Below are 14,054 nucleotides of genomic sequence, written 5' to 3'. Positions count from 1 at the left end.
TACCCTTTTCTTGATTTGGTGCTGCAGCCTTTTTTTCTAGAGCTCTGAGAAAGATTATTCTGCCAGTTTCGGCTTGCTTAAAACTTCTGTGGGAGGATGCTCCAGAATATTATTTGACCATCTTGATAATACCACTCCTGGTTTTTTTGCTTCCATTGATTTATTTTTACTTGACGTTATAGGCTTCTATTTGTGAGTGCCTATACTAGTGGGAAAAAGAAAGCGAGGAAGAAAGGAAATGTGTAGATGTGGACAATGCAGAAAATGCGGCTTGTTATTGAATGGGCAAATGGAAGGCGTTGTATTTCATTTTTACTTCCTCACCTGTTTGGAGCCCTTGAAGTGCTCATTGTAGCCTTATTATCTTACCTATACATACCATATGACTTCATCCTTAACTGAAGGCTAAACATATCTGAATTAGAAACTAGAAGTAACAGGACATAAATGGCTTCCAAATGACTTGAATTAGCAGGCTTGTGGTTCTTCATTTTTTCCAAGCCAACCTTTGAGAATTTTTTAAATGTTATATGTAATTAATTATGCATATTAGTTCACAGAGTTTAGAGACAACATAAGCTCATCCTGAGACCCAGATGAACCCTTCTGCCTTACCAGTTTCCCAAGTTTGCCTAATAAGAATCACCTAGGGCACTTTTTCTTAATTGTAGCATAATTTACATAACATAAAATTCACCATTTTATCCATTTTAAATTGTACAATTCAGTAGCATTAGGACATTCACCATGTTGTACAAGCATCACCACTATCTAGTTCTATATCTTTTTCATCATACAAAAAGAAAACCCATACACTTTAAGCTATCATTGTTTCCCCTTCCACCCCGTAGGAGTCACCAGTGTACATTACATCTGTAACAATTGACTATTCTGGCTGTTTCCTATAATGGAATTGTTCAGTATGTGGTCTTTGGTGATTGGCTTCTTTTGCTTCACATAATCTTTACAAGCTTCATTCATGCTGAAGTATGTGTCAGTACGCCATTCCATTTTATGGCTGATAATATCCCATGTAAAAATATACCCCATTTTGAATCCCTTATATATTTTTACGTAGCATTCTATATAATCTAAGTCTTTTAAAAATAAGTTAAAAATATAAAAAATATATATATACACACCATTTTGTTTATTCATCAACTAATGGACATTTAAGTTGTTAATACCTTTTGACTATTGTGAATAGTGATGCTATGAACATTTGTGTACACATTTTCCCTCGGGTGCTTCTCAAACTACAATTCCTAGGCCTCTACCCAAGCCTATATAATCAAAATGTACAGACAGGTGTTCTTTAATGGTTCTGTCCAACAGAAATATTAACATGAGTCACAAATGAAAGCCCTATATGTAAATTTAAATTTTGGATAGCCTTATTAAAAAATGTAAAAACAAACAGGTGGAATTAATTTTAATATATTTTATTTAACTCAATATACCCAAAATACCATGATTTCAACATGTAATCAGTATTTTAAAAATCATTAGAGATATTTTCATTTCTTAAATTCTCTAAATTACAGCGTGTATTTTGCTCTTACTGTGTATCTCAATTCGAACAAGCTACATTTCAGGTGCTCAGAATCCACAAGTGGCTAGTGGTGACCATATTGGACAGCCCAGGTCTGCAGAAGTTACTTAGCAGTGGTTTGTTTTTTTTGTTTTTTTAATTCCCCCCAACTGTTGTCTGCACTTGCTGTCTGCTCTGTGTCTATTCACTGTGTGTTCTTCCATGTCTGCTTTTTTTTCCCTCTTCTTCTTATCTTTCTCTTTAGAAGGCACCAGGAACCAATCCCAGGACTTCCGGTGTGGGAGAGAGGCACTCAATTCCATGAGCTACCTCATCTCCCTGGTCTGCTGCATCTCTCACCGTCTCTCCTCTGTGTCTCCCTTCGTTGCGTCATCTTGCTGCGCTAGCTCTCCAGGTGCAGACCAGATTGCCTTCATCAGGAGGCCCCAGAAATTGAACCTGGGACCTTCCATTGGTAAACGGGAGCCCATTGCTGGAGTCACATCCATTTCCCAGTGGTTTATTTTTTAATACAGATGAAAAACACTGGAGTCATGCCTCCTTTATTGCAGGCATCTGCCTCTTTCAAATGAACATCATATGTAAAGTAACCCATATTTTGAGTTTAGTTTCAGGTTTGACCTCATCTTTGTATCTTTAAATAAATCAGCATCATAGTTCCGTCCTGAGGCTGTACCAGCAGTTCACTTCTATCTCCCTTTTGGGGAGTTCTTGGGGGCAGTTCTTAGATCCCAGCAGCAGTTAACCAATACGCATCCCATCACATCTCCAAACTCCTCCCTCTTCCTGCCTTCAAACCCTTTTCCCCAGCTGGGGCAAGCAGGGTCTGAGAGATCTCTCCTGCTTTCCTGCTGTTCTGTCCTCTGTTGAAGCCTGCCAAGTCCAGAAAACTCTATCAGGCCCTTTTAGGGCCTGGGGGCTGGGGAAGGAAGCCCTGTGTTTTGGGGATACAGCTGGGTTTTCCACGCTCTCCCTGTCTAGGTGGAGCAGGGATGTGGGTATGATGGGAGGAAGTGGGTAGAGGATATTACTCTGGGCAGTTTTTATTATGAATTTATTGAGTTAATGGTTACATTTTAAATTCTCTTCAGATTTTTTTCCCTTTTGATTGTACAACTAATCAACTTTAAAATGGAAGATGAAAAAAATCAAAACTACAACAAAATGTAGAATAAGTCATCCCTATTTGTATTAGCCAGAAAGAAGAAAATTCCTTCTTGCTCTCCTAACCTCTTCTTGCATGAAGGCTCTGCAGCATAACCTGGCTTCTGTCAGCCATCTGTCCTTCCTGATTGGGGTTTAGGAATGGATGCAAGCACAATGGGAGGATTTGCTGAAGAATGAGTTAAATGACTATTGGGCTGGTGGCTAGGTTTCCCTTAAAGATCTTTCCTCTTTCACCCTTCACTCAAACAGCATGCCTGAATTTTTGCCTTCAAATTACCTAGCAGATATAAACGATCAAATATTTAAAGGACCAGGAATGGAAAACGAGGCTATGAACTATCTGGGCACCCCAGAAGTCATATATCCATGTCGCGTTTACAGGAAGCATAACTCTGAGACTCTGTCTCAGATTCTGTACTTGCTTTTGCATTGTCTGAAATTTTTACAACTTTGTAATTTAAAAAAGAAAAAGACTTGTGAAAAATCATTGCCCCATCCCCCTCCCATGAGTTAACCACTTTTGAGTTTGGTTTTCAGCCTTCGAGTCTATTGTGTCAGTATATCAGATATACATACTCATCCTTTTACCTATGTCAGATACCTTTCCATGCCATGTCAATCTTTTTTTTTTTTTTAATTGGTTGCAGAGCACTTCAATAGTAAGGTTCTACCTTGATTAATTTAACTAGTCCCCTGGTTGTTGCTCATTCTCAGGTGTTGTAGCCATTGTTGTAGGGACCAACTATAATCTCCTGTATCTTTAGGTACCTATACTAACATTATCTCTGAAAGATAAAAGTCAAGCTGTTTAGTCAAGGCCTGTGTTCATTTTTTATTGGTTAGTGATTGCCAAATTGCCTTTAAAAGGTGCTAAGTTACATTCCTCACAAACTCCAATGAGTTGCTTGTAGAGGAAATCTTTCCATAAATCCTGATTTCTAAGTATGTTCCACAAAATCATACACCTTCAGCAAGTGAGTTGTTCTAAAGCTTTCTTCAATCACCATTATCACTCAGAAGCTGTCTCCCAGTTACTGCACTAGGCACTGGGAATACAATGAGGAACCAAATCAATAAGCCTGAGGATTAGTGGGGAACCTGATGGTATCAGGTATAGAAAATAGATCATTACAGATTGTGCTCAGTGAGATGAATGCAATACTGTGAAGAGTAATCCTATACAAGTGATGGAGGACACCTTAGAAGAGATACCAGGTGGTCAGGGAAAGATGCTGATTAATGTCTCCCTGCACACATCTTGTGCTCTTATGGGAATTAGAAGAAGGCAGTAACTGACTGAACACTAGAACCTCCTTTAACTGACTTCTCAAAGTCTTGGAATTTTAAGGCTTGGATTTGTAAAATAGTGAAGAACCCATAGGACTTGAATCTTCAAGCTGTGAAGTAGGGGGGGAATAAAATGTATGTGTAAATATAAACTAAATACTTTACAAGGAAACAAAGTACTTTAAAATGAAGGTAAGAACAATTCTATTCCCTCTGCCACTCCTACCTTTTTTTGGGTTTTTCTGTTGTTGTTGTTGTTTTCATCTCTTTGGCAAGGTAGGGTCATGTTGATTTCAATGAGAGACTTGTCCAAAGCTGGCAGCCTAAACCAACCATGACAGAAGCATTCTCAAATCCCTGAGTGGTTCAGGAGGTGATTAGGACACTTAGAAAGGAAGGGCATGGAACCAGAGAAATAGGGGTTTGTGGTCAGGTTGCATTCATTCATCATCTGCTGAGAATGTGGTATGAAGATAGCAGAAAGAAACTTCCAGATTGGTTTAGCATCCCCATCTGGAAAACTAGAATTCCTGTCTTGTTCCTTTATGACACATACTTAAGATCTCTAAAAAATCCCTATCACTAAAGGAAACAAGCTCTAAATAGGCCTTGGAGAGTACAGTGGATGAGGAGGTACTCCTGCTCTGCTGAAGGAGAAAAGTGGCACTCTCCTGCCTTTTACTATGCTTACTTTTCATACCCTAGCCTTTTGACTTGGGAAGCTGAGCCTTCCCCCACCTTTCAGCCACCACTGCCAAGATAGTAGCCCACCCACCATTGTCTCAAACTACTTATGGCTTACTTCATCTCTCCTTCATGTAGAGAAAAGAAGTTGAAGACCAGAGTTCAAGAGCTGGTCAGCGCCTTGGAAAGACTCACCAAGAGCAGTGAAATCCGACACCAGCAATCAGCAGAGTTTGTTAATGACCTAAAACGGGCCAACAGGTAACAATCCCCCCAAGGGATACTTTGATGCCTGCATCTCCATATACTGTACAGGGAAAACATTTCCATAACTCCTGGAAACTCTAGGTGTTTCCTCACCTGCCCTTCTTAGAGCCTGGTCTTCCTAAGAGCAGCATTTCCCACAGTGTTCCAGAGTACAAGGGTAAAAGATGGGTACTTATGGCCAAAATATTTGGGAAATGCTGCATACTGTGTGCACCTCTTGACATTTCATATAGTAAAGATTCTGAGAAGTCATACAAGTTAAAAATCTATTTACTCTTTTTTAAATGAATGTTTTCCCAACAGAATTTGGCATGCAGTCTTTGAGTAACATTATCTGGAGGAATATGTTTGGAAACACTGTTCTAAGGTAGTGGCCTCAAACTTTCTGGTCGCAGGACTTCTTTGCACTTGTAAAAAAATTTGAGGTCCTCAAAAGAGCTTTTTATTCACTTAAATTACACCTATTAATACTTAGCATTGGAAGCTAAAACACATTTTTTATTTTCTAATTAATTTACAAATAATAAACTCACTACCATGTAACACAAATGAAATTTGGGGGAAGGGAGGAAAAACCATTATTTTACACACACACAAAACTACAAGAGTGGCACTATTTTTACAGTCTTGCAGATCTCTGGCTTAATAGACAACAGCTGGATTCTTACATATGCTTCGATATTCAATATATTGTTTTGGTTGAAGTATATCATGAAAATCTGGCCTCACCAAGATAAATAATTCAAAAATAATCTCACAGACCCATTCAAAGGGTCTTGGGAATTCCCAGGGGTTGCTCCTCAAATGACATTTAGAGAGCCGCTGCTATAGGGCTGACACAACTGTGACTATACATGGAAGGGATTCTGAACTAGAGCTGGGCTCACCCCCACTCCCACTCCACAGCGTTTCCGGGATAATTCAGAGGCCTATATTCTTTTTGGCTGGCAGCATTAGCTTATGGCTTGAGAGCTCTGAATCCCACCAGCCAAAAGCAGAAAAAGGAGTCAGCAACGGCAGGAAGGGAGCCTCTCTGCCTTCATCATAGGTGAAGTCATTTAGAGTTCAGAGCCTAAGGAATACTCTCCTGTAACTTAAATTTGGCCATCTTTTGCATGGAACAATAAATAGATCTATTTATAGTTGAATAACAGATACCTGGAATTCAGAGGTATCTTTTTTGCTATGGTATTTGGTTTGGCTAGTTTGGATTCTTGGCTTTGACTCCTTTTTAAACAACTCCTAGAATACTGCAGTGACAAGCCTTTGTCAGTTGGGCTGAATTAATTAGTTAAGTCAATGGATGATTGGCCCAAATGTTGAAACACTGGTGCCTCTAACTACTTGATTTCAAATTCTTTACTTAAGAGTCTGAGCCATGTCTCCTTCAGATTGGCACTTACTAGTCCTGATCACCCAATGGGACAAGTCAACATGTGCCTCAATGCTACTTAGAATGAATCTTTATTCTCATTTCTCCCTTTTCTCACATAGCAACCTAGTGGCTGCCTATGAGAAAGCAAAGAAGAAGCATCAAAACAAACTGAAGAAGTTAGAGTCTCAGATGATGGCCATGGTGGAGAGACATGAGACCCAAGTGCGGATGCTCAAGCAAAGAATAGCTCTGCTGGAGGAGGAGAATTCAAGGCCACACACCAATGAAACTTCACTTTAATAGGCTTTCAGGCACCAAAATTCTGCTTGTGGAAACTGAACTATAGCAGGCCACTGAGGAGAGGAGACCCCCAGGGAACAGAATTCCAGTTGGGAAAACCAATAAAGAGTAGGTTGGCAGGTAGGTCAGCACTTGGACAATAGAACGCCATGGTTCAGCCACTGGGAGAGTGAGTGGTCCTGGTGACACTGTGGACTGTATCCAGAGGGGATTATCTATCTGGTTCCTCCCCTCCCCCACCCATGGTGGTAAATACATATATATATGCTGTGCTCAAGCAGTATCTTGCTTCTGCTCTCAGTCCTCACTTTTTCGGTCTCCAACCTTTTCTGTTCTGGAGGTTGTGCATCAATGGGATCCTAGTCATATAAAGGACTTTCTATTCTTTTCTTCCTTTGGTAAACAGTGGGCCTATCTTCCAGCATCCCCAGTTTCTTCTTTGTTGTTCTTCCTCCTTTAGAGGAAAATGGCACATACAGGGGAGAGATGGAATGTCCAGCATCTAGAACTGCTGGTTTTCAAGTCCCGTGAATCAACTCCAAAATACAGGCTGTCACTTAGAAGGCTCTATGTTGGAGATCAGAGGAAGATCACAGGGAGATGGTACACACGAGTCAATTACATTTCTAGATACACTAAAGTTACAAGTAAGACAACCCCAGGACTATGCCTGAACAATTCTGTACTGAGAGAATAAAAATTTTCTTTACCTTTTATATTGCAGGCAGGGGCTGAGAAGGGAGCTGTCCTCTGACTGTGGGATTTTTCCCTTTCAGTGGATCCTTATTAATAGCCAAGAGTTAGAGCTGAGAATCCTATTAAAAGTTATAATGGAACTAAAATTTTATCATAAGTTTCTTCAAAAACAGAGAAGCATTTTTAGCACTTTTCCCCTGCAGCCAGACATAATTACTGTTCTGCATGAAATCAAAACTGATTCACATGAATGAATATATGGCTTTAAACCTGTCTATTTTGCTGAGAGCAAGACGTAGTGCATTATCATTGAGTGTTTTACAAAGCTAGCCCCCCCCACTTAAGATTGCTGCTGAACCTCTAGTTCAATAATTGACTATTTTCATCAAATTACAGAGAGTTGAGAATGGTTATTAAGGCCTCCCCATTCCTATCTCCTCCCCCCAGAAACATGGTAATGGTTTTTACCTAAATTTCAGGCAAAATACTGACAGGGTTAGGCAGGACCAAAGTACCTGAATTATTTCAGGAAGGGCTTCTATCTTAAAATGACTTATTCCTTTTTTACTCTAACCTCCACTATTTCAACCCCTCCCTTCTTTCAGTTTTTCTGTAGCTGCCCTACACTGACACACTTCAAAGGACCACTTGCAGAATAGCAGCACTTGAGGATCCATCTAAAGTCCCCTATGAAAAATGTGTCCAAACACCATTTAACTACAAATTCAAGTTTTTGCTTATGACCAGGTCACTCACTGCATTAGAGTGCCCACATCCATGAGATTAAAGTTCTTTTTTGAAGAGTGGGATACAAGTTCCACAGCTTTCCGCCCAATGAGGGAAGGATACTCAAGCCACCATCTAGAAGGGGCAGGGAAGGGCAGATCTATATCCCAAGATAGATCTTGGGATAGATCTTTTTCAAGCCAGCAGTGAAGCTGTCCTGTCTTAAGACAAAAAAAAAACAAAAACAAAACTGGCATCTAGAAGGACTAGCTTTTGGGTGCTTTGTGAAAATGCCCACTGGCTTCCATTTCTGTTTGAATCTATTTTTTAGTCAAATTGGTTCTTGTAAGCAATTTTTTTTAAATCAATTTTTACTCTGGATAAATTTGCAGTCTCAAGGAAAACGTTCTAGCTAAAAAGTTGCAAAAAATTGTGTAACTGATAAAATCATAGTTTTCATTATTTTCCAAGGTTGCCTATAGAAATGTCCTCCACTGAGGAAACCAGGATGTGCATAGTGGTGAACTATTCATGATTCTCTCTAATGACTGAACAGGCCTCAAAATGTATAATTTTCATTTTTAACAAGGCACTGATAAATGTGGCTAAAGCAGGAATAAAATCCTGCTGGGTGACCTCTGGCTACCATTCTTGCTCCAAGTTACAAGGGAGAACACACACTTTCTGGGTCAATTCCTCCTGAAAGGAGGCATCTTGGCTCCTCCATTACAGGCCCCAGTATTACTGATCCTACCTAGCCTTACTTTGAATTTATACTTCAACATCTAATACTTTAAAATATGTGGTGACTGGGTGAAAACTTTTGCCAGGCAGAAATGTTACTTTTATAAATGTGTAGAATAAAAAAAGCTTATAAAATGGTTGACTTCCTTTCCTTGCATCTTTTAATTACACTCTAACATACAATCCCTTCTTAAGTTGAACTTTATTAGTAGTGGGGTTTACTAAAACTGCACTGATTAGATCAATGACTATAGGTGCGAGGTAACTTTTTTGGTATATCCTTGCTTTATCTGAATTTTTCTCTCAACAGGAGCTGGTTTACATTTTCATGTCCCTCAGGAGTAAACAATTTCTTGATTCTACCTTGTACGAGGTTATAAACCTTCAGTTTCATATTTTTAATCATTTTGTTCCAACCTTTTTAGGCGATCATCTCCTCAGTTCACTCTTCAGCCCTTGGTGAACTGGGCATGGGAAGAAAGGACCCCATTTCCCAGTTCCCTTAAATTGAGGCAAAACTAAGTTTGCAAAGTCACGTGCAAAAGAGGTACATAGCTGGAGTGCTATCACTGCTCGGGCCTAAGAGCTGAATTCACTATTCTGTCAAACCCTATGTGTACCAGCTACCAAAACTCCCATGGACTTGTATTGTAGGCATTAAGATTCCTCTCTGAGATTTATACCAATAGTTATTTATGATTAAATATCTTACGTAATCAGACAACAGATTTATCACACTCTCCCTGGCTCTCATGCTCTAGCCCCAGATGTACAGTAGCTACTTCATCATTGCCAGTGGAGGCAATTAACTGTTTCTTATTCATTCTCACCTGCTGGCATGTCAGGTTTCCAACAGTTAATATCCATGCTCCCTGAAACTGCAATGTTATTAAACACAATGTGTCAAACGTAATTTTTTAATCCTCCTTTCATATGCATGTTTTCTTTAAGCCTTCCTCTGAGCCTGCAGCAATACTTGACAGGGACCTCATAAAATTCTAAACTAGAGTGTTGACAGTCACTCTAGAAAGGCAGTCTCAAACTTAGAGCGTATAGGCTTTTTCTTAAAAATTACTAAGACAGGGGCAGAAAGGATATTACCACTGAGGAAAGCTTGAAATTCCCTAGTTCCTAGCAGAATACAGATTACATTATACATTAAGTGAAAAAATGCCCCACAGTTACCTGTTAGGGGAGACTGCCTGTCAATGGCATGCATTAAGAATTTCAAGAGCTGCCTGTTCTCTTCTAAAGGTTTTATCTTGTTCCTTAAAAATTATCCTGCAATTATTTCTTAATTCTATTGATTACCTTAATTCAAAGCTCTCAAGAATTTGGGTTTAATGCTGACATGTTCATGTTCTAAATGAAGTGATGAAAGACAGCATAGCTATAAAAAATATCAAAACCTTTAATGACTTCTCAAAGTGTCCTTTCTCCCATAAAGCTTTAAATCATTTGCAAATGAGTAGTAGAGTGTGCCCCATCCAGACTACATATAAAATCAAAGTGAAAAAAAATCATGTTTGGTAAGTTTACAGCTGTACCCACTTCAAGAGGCAGTGACCAGACCTATAGTTAGAAAATGTTAGAGTCCAAATGGGGAGAAACATTTCTGTGCTTGAAATTTCTACACTTGAACCTAAATGAGGGTGTAACTATAGGCTTCCTGATTTTATCTGTAGGGGGAAAGGTGTGCATAAGTAATATTTTTATTTCTCTGTGGTAGGTGACAACTTTGTAAAATGCTATTTAAAAGCTCTGGGGGAGTGAGGGATCATACTGGCAAAATTTTTTCTACTTAACCCAATGGACTGGGTATTTGACCAAGAATGATAAAAATCACCACCTTTCATTGAGGCTTGTGAACACTCTACTTCTCGTACTACTTTGTAAAGAAGCAATAACTTGTTCAAAAGAAAAATTATGCCTCTTCTGCACAAGCAGTTCTTACTGAAATTTATTGAAATCCTAATCCAGTTACTTGAAACCTGGTATTTATAATAGGCTCAGTTAGCTCTGGCCTTCTGAAGAACTTCCTGTGTCACACACTTGAAGTTACTTTCTAACTAAATGCATTTGAATTCACTAAGATATACCTATTAGTGAATCAGTAAAAACTAGACTTTTCAATTCATGTGATGATGGCCTGCTATTACCACAGGGTACTCAGTAGCTTTTAAAATACACGTGGAAAAGGGTACAAGTTGAATAGCAGCTGTTCATGCATTCGTATTTTGCTAATACCTGTGTTTCACAAGCAGATGACATTACATTTTTGGTTAAAACATTTATCCATTAATTACCTAAAATATCAGCTTAGCAGAACACAACAAAACCTTTATACAAAATCTCCCTACATTCACACTGATGCCCTACTAATTGTTTAGTCGATCTTGCTCTACTGTCCACTTTTGCACTTTTTGCAAATCAAACCTATATGGGAAATGGTTTTTGTGGAACTCCTATAGGTTAATTTACAATGTTCATAGCAGAACGGTCAGGTGAATGAGAGTCCTTAATAATCTTTTGTTTGAACTTTATAAAAACAGTTCAGTTTTCTATTTCTAATCCATTTTTAAACATTTTGTCAAGACATTTTCTTTGCATGAGATTTAAGTTTCCTACAATTGGAAAATTTGCTACTTTTATACCACTTGAATTATTAGAAAAATGTCTGAATGTTTCCTATGAAAGCACATGTGACTAAGTTTGCATTTGTCAGTATTGTTTTGCTGTTTGTATTGATAGTCTCATTTTAAAAGCTGCCTCTCAACACTGTACTATACTTTGTAGTTTTTTAGATTCTTATATGCTTTAAATGTTTCCATACGCCTTTAGTTTTAGCTGCTGTAAAATAACTGTTGTTTGATATAGAATTGTTAAAAAAACTTCATTTATTTATACAGAGACATTTTTAATATTTTACATTCTTATATTCTCAATAAATATTTCTAATGCCATGATGTATTTTAACTGCATTAATTAAAGGATAAAGCTGTTCTTCTGTAAAACTGTTTGTAATTCATGTAAATATCAAACCTGTTATGCTTTGCATTAGATCAGTAGACCCTGCCAAAGAAGGGCCTGGAAGTAAAATATTAAGTCAAAACATCCAACAGCCAAAGAAACCTCATTTATCAACAGTTTTTATTTGATTGTTTTCTTACAATTTGGCAGAAATGCTAAGTTATCTACAGAGGAAATCTTTTCTCCTTTTAAAATATTGCTAAAACGGAATAAAAACCAAACACTGGGAGTGCAAGGTCATATATCTACAAAAGAGAATGACAACTGTGAAACATTTGTTACAGGAGGGATATTACTGCAATATTAAAAAGTTTTCACTATCAAAGCAAAATAAGTTTTGTACTTTGTTTTACTGATATAATATCTTGGTGACTGTCCTTTTCTTAAGTAAAAAATACCATTTTATAACTGAGGTCCCGTATGGAGGAGTATGTATTTCTTCCTCCCCTGAGAGCTAATGGCAGTAAAGCACACTATTTGGGAAACCTCATTTTTAAATTATTTTAAAAATTATTGTTGCACCATATATACAACAATCTTTCCCATTTTAAACACTTTTAAATATACAATTCCATGGTTTTAATTACATTCACAATGTCATACTACCAGTACCATCTGTTACCAGAACTTTTCCATCACCCCAAACAGAAACTGTACTGATTAAACATCAACTCCCCATTCACTCCCCTGCTCCTGGTAACCTGAAATTTTCTTTTTATTACTATGAATTTACATATTCTACTTATAAATATGATTATTGTTTTGTGTCTGGCTTGTTTCACTCAACATGATGTCCTCAAGGTTCACCTAAGTTGTAGCATGTTTCAAAACAATTCCTTTTTTTGGCTGAATATTCCATTGCATGTATATATCACATTTTATTAATTCATCCATATGAACACTGGGATGCTGCTTCCACCGTTTGGCTACTGTAATAGAAACACTGCTATACCAATGTTTGTCCAAGTCCCTGTCTTCACTTCTTTTGGGTATATACCCCGAAGTGGGATGGCTAAGTCACATGGTAGTTCTATAACTTTTTCAGAAAATGCCCAACTCTCTTCCACAGTGACTGCACACTTTATAGTGCACAAGCATTCCTATTTCTCCAAATCCTTGCCAAAACTTATCTTCCATTTTCTTAATAGTAGCCATCCTAGTGGGTGTGAGATAGTATCTAACTGCAGTTTAGATTTGCATTTGCTATGAGGCTAATGACATTGAGCACCTTTTATGTGTCTGTTGGCCATTTTATATCTTCTTTGGAGAAATGTCTATTAAAGTTTTTGGCCTATTTTTTAAATTAGATTATTTGCCTTTTTGTTGTAGAAATTCTTTATATATTCTGGACATTAAACCCTTATCAGATATATGGTTTCTAAATATTTTCTCCCATTCTGTAGGTTGTCTTTTCACTTTAATGTCTTTTGGTGCACAGAGTTTTTAATTTTGATGAGGTCCAATTTATGTTTTCTTATTGCTCATGCTTTCAGTTTAAAGTGTAAGAATCCATTGCCTAATACAATGTGTTGATGACATTCTCCAATGTTTTCTTCTAGGAGACTATTAGTTAGCCAAAGGGGTGCTGATGCAAAATACCAGAAATTGGTTGGTTTTTATAAAGGGTATTTATTTGGGGTAGGGGCTTACAGATACCAGGCCATAAAGCATTAGTTACCTCCCTCACCAAAGTCTATTTTCACGTGTTGGAGCAAGATGGTTGCCAATGTCTGTGAGGGTTCAGGCTTCCTGGGTTTCTCCCTTCCTGGGACTTGCTTCTCTTTCTTCTTGTGCTTACTTCTTGGGGCTCCAGCTTAAGGCTTCAGCATCAAACTCCAACATCAAAACTCCTACATCAAAAACCCTCAACCCTGTTCTTTGCCATACCTTTTATCTGCAAGGCCCCAACCCCCAAGGAGCAGGTACTTAATGCCCTACAGATTACTTAATCAAGTAAACTTCTGAATCCAATATAATCTCACAGGCCCAGAGGAAAAGACCAGTTTATAAACATAATCTAATATTTATTTTTGGAATTAATAATATCAAACGAGTTTTAGTTTTAGCTCTTATTTTGAAGTCTTTGATCCATTTTGAATTTTTGTATATGCTGTGAGGTAGGGGTCCACTTTCATTCTTTTTCATGTGGATATTCATTTTGCCCAGCACCATTTATTGAAGAGACTATTCTCTCACAACTGAGTGGACTTTGCACCTTTGCCAAAA

The 14,054-nt window shown here is 38.0% G+C and overlaps 1 protein-coding gene across 2 annotated transcripts in view; it reads left to right on the top strand.

Moving 5' to 3' along the window:
* MCC (MCC regulator of WNT signaling pathway) overlaps positions 1-12,159 on the top strand; it is a 512,678-nt gene extending 500,519 nt beyond the window's left edge. For both annotated transcript variants that reach the window (XM_058277125.1, XM_058277133.2), the window contains 2 exons: positions 4,829-4,951; positions 6,452-12,159. In XM_058277125.1, coding sequence (XP_058133108.1) covers positions 4,829-4,951; positions 6,452-6,632 — 304 coding nt within the window. In that variant the 3' untranslated portion in view covers positions 6,633-12,159. The remainder of the gene's footprint in view (positions 1-4,828; positions 4,952-6,451) is intronic.
* The last annotated feature ends 1,895 nt before the right edge of the window (positions 12,160-14,054 follow it).

The sequence above is a fragment of the Dasypus novemcinctus genome, chromosome 2 (assembly GCF_030445035.2).
Source record: "Dasypus novemcinctus isolate mDasNov1 chromosome 2, mDasNov1.1.hap2, whole genome shotgun sequence".
Lineage (NCBI taxonomy): Eukaryota > Metazoa > Chordata > Mammalia > Cingulata > Dasypodidae > Dasypus > Dasypus novemcinctus.
This window is presented reverse-complemented; position numbering and strand designations above follow the sequence as displayed.